The 9769-nt window shown below is 36.0% G+C and overlaps 1 protein-coding gene across 3 annotated transcripts in view; it reads left to right on the top strand.

Annotated features, from left to right (window-relative positions):
• TRPC7 (transient receptor potential cation channel subfamily C member 7) overlaps positions 1–9769 on the top strand; it is a 294002-nt gene that overhangs the window by 269129 nt on the left and 15104 nt on the right. For all 3 annotated transcript variants that reach the window (XM_069091684.1, XM_069091683.1, XM_069091682.1), the window contains one exon: positions 8887–9108. In XM_069091684.1, coding sequence (XP_068947785.1) covers positions 8887–9108 — 222 coding nt within the window. The remainder of the gene's footprint in view (positions 1–8886; positions 9109–9769) is intronic.

Here is a 9769-nt window from a genome sequence, read left to right as displayed (position 1 = left end):
GGAAGGAAGGAAGGAAGGAAGGAAGGAAGGAAGGAAGGAAGGAAAGACCTTGAAAAACTATATGCCAATTAGTTTAACTTTGATTCCTGGAAAAAATTCCAGAATGTATTATTAAAGAGATGGTTAGTGAACACATTTAAATGACAAGCATTGATTATAATGACCCAGTATGGCTTAAGCAAGAAGAGGTCATGTCAGATTAGCCTCATTTCTGTTTTTGTAAGGATTTTTTTTTTTTTTTGCTTTTTGGAGGGGGGAGGTCAGGGCAATTGGGGTTAAGTGACTTGACCAAAGTCACATGGCTAGTAAGTGTGTCAAGAGTCTGAGGCTGGATTTGAACTCAGGTTCTCCTGACTCCAGGCCCAGTGCTCTATTCACTGCGCCACCTAGCTACCCCTGTAAGAATTTTTAAACCGGGAAAGGGGACAAAATTATATTCGTAATTTGCCAATATGTTGGCAGTGCATTTAATAAATTTCCTCATGCCATCTTTATGAAAAATATGAAGAGATTTGGGCTAGACAATAGTACAATGAAGTGGATTCAGATCTGGTTGAATAACTGACCCTAAAAAAGAATCATTAATAATTCAATTTCATCTTGGGTTGAAATATTCAGACATATCTCCAAAGGGCTTATGTTTGCCCTATGTTATTTAATATTTTTAAGATCAGTTAGTTGAATAAAGGCATAGATGATATGCTCATAATATTTTCAGATGTCACAAAACTGGGAATGATCGCTCACATACTGAATAACAAAGGCAGGACCCTCGAAACATTGACAGGTTAGAACACTTAGCCAAATCTATAAAGGTAAAATTTAATACATAAGTATTGTCTTACACATAAGTTGAAAAAGTCAGTTTCCAAGTACAAGGTGAGGGAGGTCTAGTTAGCTAGCACTTTATCTGAAAGTGATCTGGGGGTTCAAGCGGACAGCTTAATACACATGAACAACATAAGATGGCAGCGGAAAAGTCTTAGGCTCCATGAAGAGGCCGAGTTCCGTGATTAACACTGTGATTAGTTCATATGCCACGATTTAAGAATGACATTGACAAGCAGAAGTGTGTTCAAAGGAGAGCAACTGGGTCTGCATCACATAAGGATCGTTTGAAGGAACTGGGGGTGATCATCCTGGGAAAGAGAAGACTCCGGAGGGAAGGGGGGATGGTCATTATGTGAAAAAGGACTTCAGCTTGTTCTATTTGGCTCTGGAAGAAGGAGCCAGCAGAATTAGGAGCAAGACAACTTTCAAACAATAAGTTATCCAAAAGTGGGAGGGGCTACCTCAGAAAGTAGTTTTCCCTCTAACTGGAAGTCTTCAGGGGAAAAATGGAATAGGCAACTGTCACTTCTAATTTAAGAGGGTGTTCTTTCTGGGTTGTATTGCATTAAATGGTTGTTCATACTCCTTTCATGTCCAAAGTTCTGCATTTTAGTGATCCTTTATGAAACAAAGAATCTGCACTAAACGGTTGTCAAACTCCCGGCCATATCTGGCATTCAATGCTCTAAGGTCCTCTCCAGCTATAATATTCCATGTCTCTGAGTTCTATTTTTGGAATTTATGTTCTGTTCTATGGTTCCTTACAGCTCTTAACATTTCACATCCTATGTTCTAAATCTGACATTATATATTCTAAGCTCCAACTTTCTTTGTTCCTAAGGCTTTTTTCTGCTCTGAAATTTCATGTTCTGTGTTTTAAGATCTCATTTAGTTCTAATATTCTAGGGCAATAAGAGGGGGCTGACAGCTACTCAGGCCTCAACACTCTAACATTTGGGTTGCACTATATTCTTTACACAGGAGCAGGAGTGAGTTACAAGAAATACCCTAATCAAACTATAGTCTGAGGAGCAGATACAAGGGGCTGAGTGGTTGGCAGAAAAGAGCTCAGAGGCCATGGGCAGAAGCTCCAAGAAATCGTCCAAGTTCTTCCCCAATCTCTGTTCTAAGAGGCCAGAGAACTAACTAAATGTGTATTAGGAGTAGAAGTAAGAGAAGAATGGAAAGTTATATTAGGAAGAGAATTGGAATATCAGCATTCCTGGGGGAGGCAGTAGTGTGAACAAAAGCATAAAGACAGAAAAAAGGGAGACATTCCTGAAATAATAAATGTTCTGGTAGAATCATAGCATAAGGTCCTAAAAGGGTTTAGAAAGCCTGCTTGGGACAAGATCATAGTGGCTCCAAAGGACCTAGTATATAGTATTGGGAGGTACCTCAAAGGTTACCTACTCCAGTCCCCTTGTTTTAAAAGGGAGGAACCTGAGAAATTTAAGTGAATTGGTCAAGATCACATATGTAATAAGCATTTGAGCTAGACCAAACATTGCAAGAAAGATTGCTACAATAGAACCTAAGAATATGGTAGAAAGAAGCCAGGAAGTTGCCTGAGCTCTCTCTGGTTTCCCTCAGGAATAGCATTAAATCAAGACTCTAAATGGATTCTGGAGTGACAGAACCCACAAAAAGATTAAATGAAACAATTTTTTAGCTTAAGATAACTTAGAAGGATTTCAAGAAAGGTCTCACTTAGATAAAAGGGAGTGCAAACCTAAGTAGAGAGTATCCAGGCAAATCAGAGGGGAGTATCTCAGTCACAGCACAGATCAGCCCCTCAGTTTTGGCTCAGCAGGCTGGTGGCATATAAGGCCAGCTGTGAGGCCTCCAGGCCCAGCACGAAAGGCAAATTGCCAGCCCTGGAACCCCATCACAATAGAGATGACTAGGCTGGGCTACCCCAGTGCAGTGGGCAAGCCACAAGTAACTGAAGCCCTAGCACAGAAAGGCAGTGACCAGACTCTAGAGCCCAGCACAAGAAGCTTAGAGTGGCCACTGTGTGCCCAAAAAGCAGAGCTCAAATTTTTAAAATGAGAAAGAAAGAGTCCTGATTTTAGAAAGCTACTATGGTGACAGGGAAAATAAAAACACAAACTCAGAAGAGGACCACAATGTCAATGCCTACATGTGAAGCCTCAAAGGGGAATGTGAAGTGGTCTCAGGTCCAAAAAGTGCTCTTGGAAGAGCTCAAAAAGGATTTTAAAAGTCAAGTAAGAGAGGTAGAAGAAAAATTGGGAAAAGAAATTAGACTCATTGCAGGAGAATTATGAAAAAAGATTAGATTACCTGAAAGTCATGAACAAAAAAAGAGCCTGGACAGCATCTTTCAAGAAGTTATCGATGAAAAATGCCCTGAGATCCTAGAACCTAGAGGGTAAAATAGTCATTGAAAGAATTCACCAATCACCTTCTGGAAAAGATCCTAAAATTAAAACTCCAAGGAATATTGTAGACAAATTGCAGAATCACCAGGTCAAGGAGAAAATATTGCAAGCATCCAGAAAGAATTCAAATATCAAGGAGCCACAGTCAGGATTACACAGGTCTTAGCAGCTTCTAAATTAAAGAATTAGAGGGCTTGAAATATTATATGTTGGAAGACAAAAGAACTTGGATTACAACCAAGAATAAACTACCCAGCAAAACTGAGCATAATCTTTCAGGGGAAAAGATCCAATTAATTCAATAGCATTCAATGACATTTGAGAGTTTCAAATTTTTCTGATGAAAATACAAGAGCTAAATGGAAATTTTAATCTTCAAATACAAGAATCAAGAGAAGCATAAAAAGGTAAATAAAAAAGAAAAATGTTATTCAATAAGATTAACCTGTTTATATCCCCATACAGGAATGTGCTACTTGTAACTCTTGAGAACTGTATCTCTATAAGAACAGTTAGAAAAAGTATATATAGACAGAGGGTATGAGTATAAATTGACTTTGATTTGATCATATGAAAAAGGAGTGAAAAATAATTATTTTACTTGGAGAAGAAAGGAGAAGGCAGAATAGAGTAAATTACATCACTTGAAGAAGTGCAAAAGACCTATTACAGTAGAAGGAAAGAAGGAAGGGGGTGAACACTGTTTGAACCTTGCTCTCATTATATTTGACCTAGAGAGGGAATAACATACACACTCAGTTGGGTAAAGAAATCTATCTTACCCTGTAGGGAAGTAGGAAGAGGAAGGGGAATGAAAAGGGAATGTGGTAACTGATAGAAGGGAGGGCAGAAGCAAGGACAGAAGTAGGGGGAAAAGGGGCAAGAAAACAGGGGGGATGATAGAAGGGAGGGAAGATTGAGGAAAGTGGTGATCAGAAGCAAAACACTATTGAGGAGGGACAGGGTTAAAGGAAAGAAAAAAAGTATAAATGGGTAAAAGAAGATGGAGGGAAATATATAGCTAGTAATCATAACTGTAAATGGGAATGGGATGAACTTTCCCATAAAACAGGAAGTGGATAGCAGAGTTGATTAACAACCAGAATCTTACAGTATGTTGATTATAAGAAACACATTTGAAGCACAGAGATACAAACAGAATAAAGGGGAAAGCCTGGAGCAGACTATATTGTACTTCAGCTGAAGTTTAAAAAAAAAAGCAGAGGTAGCAATCCTGGTCTCAGACAAAAGTAAAAATAAATCTAACTGAAGGAGATAAGGAAGGAAACTATATCTTGCTTAAAGGTACCATAGACAATGAAGTAATATCAGTAGTAAACATATACGCACCAAGTGGTATAGCATCCAAATTCTTAGAGAAGAAGTTAAGGGGATTACAGGAAGAAACAGACAACAAAACTTTACTTGTGGGGGGACCTCAACCTCCCCCACTCATAACTAAATAAATCTCACCATAAAACAAACAAGAAAGAAGTTAAGGAGGTGAATATAATTTTAGAAAACTTAGGTATCATAGACCTCTGGAGAAAACTGAATGGGGATAGAAAAGAATACACCTTTTTCTCAGCAGTATATGGCACCTACAAAAATTGATCATATATTTGGGCATAAAAACTTCACAATCCCAAAATCAGAAATGCTAAATCCATCCTTTTCAGATGATGATGCAATAACAATTATGTGTAATAAAGGATCATGGAAAGATAGACTAAAAATTAATTGGAAAATAAATAATCCTAAAGAATGAGTGGGTCAAACAACAAATCACAGAAATTAACGATAATTTCATCAAAAAGAATGGGAATAATAAGACAACATACCAAAACTTATTGGAAACAGCCAAAAAAATTCTTAGCAGAAATTTTATATCTCTAAATGCTTATATGGATAAAATAGAGAAAGAGATTAATAAATTGGATATTCAACTAAAAGAGCTAAAAAGTAACAAATTAAGAAGCCCCAATTAAATACCCAACTTAGAAATTCTGAAAAACAAAGGAGAGATTAATAAAATTGAAAGTAAGAAAATTAATGAACTAATAAATAAAAACTAAGAGCTGGTTTTATGAAAAAAACAATAAAATAGGTAAACCATTCGTTAATTTTATTTTTAAAAAGAAAACAAATTCACCAATATAAAATTAAAAGGGTGAATTTGCCATGAATGAAAAGTAAATTAAGGCAATAATTAGGAACTAGTTTGACCAACTATATGGCAATGAATCTGACAACTTAAGTGAAATGGATAAATGTTTACAAAAATATAAATTGCTCAGATTAACAGAAGAGGAAATGAAATACTTAAATAATTCTATTTTAGAAAAAGAAATAAAACAAACCATCAGTGAACTTCCTAAGGAAAAATCTCCAAAGCCAGGTGGATTTACAAGTAAATTCTACCAAACATTCAAAGAACAGTTCATTCCAATACTATATAAACTATTTAGAAAAGTAAGTGAAGAAAGAGTCCTACCAAATTCCTTTTATGACACAAATATGGTGCTGATACCTAAACCAGGATGAGCCAAAACAGAGAAAGAAAATTATAGAACAATTTTCCTAATGAATAGTGATGCAAAAAAATTTAAATAAAATATTAGCAAAGAAATTACATCAATTTATCAGCAGGATAATACACTATGAGCAGGTGGGATTTATACCAGGAATGGAGGGAAAATTCAATATTAGGAAAACTATTAGCATAACTGATCATATCAATAACAAAAACTTATAGAAATCATAGGATTATCTCAATAGAGGCAGAAAAAATCTTTTGACCAAATACAGCATCCATTTCTATTGAAAACACTAGAGAGCATAGGAATAAATGGAGTTTCCCTTTAAATGATAAGCAGTAGCTATCTAAATCCACCAGCAAGCATTATATGCAATGAGGATAAGTTAGAAGCCTTCCCAGTAAGATCAGAGGTGAAACAAGAATGCCTGTTATCACCACTATTGTTCAATGCTGTACTAGAAATGTTAGCTTCAGCAATAAGAAAAGAAAAATAAATTGAAAAAAAATAAAATAGGCAATGAGGAAATAAGACTATCACTTTTTGCAGATGATACCATGTTATGCTTAGAAAATCCTAGAAAATAAACTAGAAAATTACTTGAAAAAAATTAACAAATTTAGTAAAGTTGCAAGATATAAAATAAACCTACACAAATCATTGGCATTTCTAAATATTACCAACAAAGTCCAGCAGCAAGATGTAGAAAGAGAAATTCCATTTTAAATAACTGTAGACTGTAGTCTACCTGCCAAGACAAACTTGGGACCTCTATAAACACAATTACACAACACTTTTCACACAAATAAAGTCACATCTAAACAATTGGGAAACTATCAATCGTTCATGGGTAGGCTAAGCCAATATAATAAAAATGACATTTCTAACTTAATTTACTTATTCAGTACCATATCAATCAAACTGCCAAAAATTATTTTATAAAGCTAGAAAAAGTAATAACAAAATTCATCTGGAAGAACAAAAGGTCAATATCAAAGGGAATTAAAAATGAAAATAAAGGTTGCCTTGCCATACCAGATCTAAAACTATATTATGAAATGGCAATCATCAAAACTATTTGGTCCTTGCTAAGAAATACAATGGTGACTCAGTGGAATAGGTTAGGTACACAAGACAAATTAGTCAATCACTGTAGTAATCTAATGCTTGATAAAGCCAAAGAATCCAGCATCTGTGATAAGAACTCACTATTTGACAAAAACTGCTGGAAAACTGGAAAATGGTATGGCAGAAACTAAGCATAGACCATGCCCTATACCAAGACAAGGTCAAAATGGGTACATGTTTGAGACTTAAAAGGTGATACCATAAGCAAATTAGGAGAACAAGGAATAGTTTACCTGTCAGATATTTGGAGAAGGGAAGGATTTGTGAGCAAACAAAAGATAGAGAACATTATGAAAGGCCAAATGGATAATTTTGGTTACATTAAATTGAAAAGTTTTTGCACAAACAGAACCAATGCAGCCAAGATTAGAAGGAAAGCAGAAAGGTGGGAAACAATTTATATAGGCAGTATTTCTGAAAAAGGCCTCATTTCTCAAATATGTAGAGAACTGAATCAAATTTATAAAAATACAAGTCATTCCCCAATTAATAAATGGTCAAAGCATGAGCAGGTGGTTTTCAGATGGAGAAATTAAAGCTATCTGTAGTCACATAAAAATTCTCTAAATCACTATTGATTAGAGAAATGCAAATTAAAACACCTCTGAGGTACCACCTCAACCCTATCAGATTGGCTAATATGACAGAAGAGGAAAATGATAAATATTGGAGAAGATGTGGGAAAATTGGAACACTAATGAATTGTTGGTGGAGTTGTAAATTGATTCAATCATTCTGGAGAACAATTTGGAACTTTGCCCAAAGTTCATACCCAGCACGAGGTGCATATCCAGCAATGCCAGTACTAGGTCTCTCTCAAAGAGACCATAAAAAAAATGGAAAAGGATTCAGATGTACAAAAATATTTATAGCAGCTCTTTTTGTGGTGGCAAAGAATTGGAAGTTGAGAGGATAGCAATCAATTGGGGGATGGCTGAAGAAGTTGTGGGATATAATGTAATGGAATACTATTGTTTCATGAGAAATAATGAGCAGGTGGATTTCAGAAAAACCTGGGAAACTTACATGAACTGATGCTGAGTGAAATCATAAGAACCAGAAGAACACTGTGCAAATAAAAGCACCATCGTGCAATGATTTACTATGATAGACTTAGGTCTTCTCAACAATACAACAATCCAAGAAAATTCTAAAAGACTTGTCACAGCAAATGCTATCTACATCCAGAGAAAGAACTGTGGAACCTGAATGTAGATCGAAGCATACTATTTTCACTCTTTTTTGTTTTTGTTTTTCTTTCTTGTTTTTTTTTCCTTTTTCGATCTGATTCTTCTTTCATGACATAACTAATGTGGAAATATGTGTAGTATGATTGTACATATATAGCATATATCAGATTGTTTTCTGTCTTGGGAAAAGGGAAGGGAAGGGAGGAAGAGATAAATTTAGAACTCAAAATCTTACAAAAATGAATGTTGAAAACTATCTTTATATGTAATTGCAAAAAAAATACTATTAAGTGCAAAAAACAAATAGAACCTAAGTCCTCTGACTCCAAAGACAATCTCTTTCCATAATAATACAGTTTCTGATTTAGAATGTCTAGCAAAGAGGATCAGATTTTATTTGTCATTGAAAGGTTTATTTTTTAATAATGTAACATTACTAGAATTATGTTAGTCAAATGTCACATGTTGAAAAAAAAAAGTCTACTTCCAGTTTTCCATGGATGCCCAATGATGCATTTAATGATAATGTAAAAGTGAGAAAGTCTGAATTTTAAAGGACCTAGGTGAATGTTTAATCGAAATCCTTCAATTGGTAGATGAGGAAGCTGGGACCCAGGGAGAAGTCCAGGGTCATATAACTGGTTAGTGCAAGAGCAAAGAGGTCTCGGGTCCCCTGATTCCTGTTCTAACAATATTTTTCACATTCAAGCTATAAGCATCCCCAAAATTTAGTGGGAGTGAGAATACTAAGTCCTTTTTTTTTTTACAATGGAGCTTTATTTCCTAATTCTTTCACAGGAGGATGCAGATGTGGAGTGGAAATTTGCTCGAGCTAAGCTTTGGTTATCTTATTTTGATGAAGGTCGGACTCTACCTGCTCCTTTTAACCTAGTGCCAAGTCCTAAATCATTTTATTATCTCATAATGAGAATCAAAATGTGCCTCATAAAACTCTGCAAATCGAAGGCCAAAAGCTGTGAAAATGACCTTGAGATGGGCATGCTGAATTCTAAGCTGAGGGTAGGTGGTGACTTCATTTCGGTGGTTAGTGGGGTGGGGGCTGTTTTGTGTGAGTCTGTGTTTGTGCTTTTGCTTTTGATGCTGACGTGATAGAAGAATGGATAAAAAGAACTAGCATCTGCAGAAAACGAAAGGACCTGTGCCTATTTTCCTCAGCACTGGTCAGCCCCTAATTCGAATCAACTTTGGTTAAAAAGGTAGTTAGAAAATGTGAGGAAGCATTTGAGGAGAGTGAGAAATGGTTTACAGTATCAGACAATCAGGCCAGCGATCTGATGGAGCTTTCAAGTCACAGAATCTTATCTTGGACAGCCTGTCACTTCTCTTCCTGCCCACGTTTGGGCCCTCTTTTCCCATTGCTCTAGGTGCCCAGATTCCCCAAGGTGCCTCATAGTGGCATTTCTCTCAGACCTGCTTTCCTCCCTACCTTCTGGAGACACAGGGAAGAATTACAATGTCAAAACTTTCAGGTATTGCAACAGGCCAGTGGAGGAGATATTAGAGGTCAGAGGAAGGTTTCTAGGGTCCTTCAAATGACACCATGTGGTATGGTGATCCATCTGTTTACATATAGCTAGAGAAGAGTATGTGTTTATGTATATGTGTGTGCATACATGTTTATATATGTGAGTATGCATATGTGTATACCCCTATATGGAAA

This window comes from Petaurus breviceps, unplaced genomic scaffold (genome assembly GCF_028583685.1).
Source record: "Petaurus breviceps papuanus isolate PSGF00001 unplaced genomic scaffold, PetGlider_PUasm1.0 189, whole genome shotgun sequence".
NCBI classification, from domain to species: Eukaryota; Metazoa; Chordata; class Mammalia; order Diprotodontia; family Petauridae; genus Petaurus; species Petaurus breviceps.
Note: the sequence above shows the minus strand (reverse complement) of the source record. Positions and strands in the feature narration are given on the sequence as shown.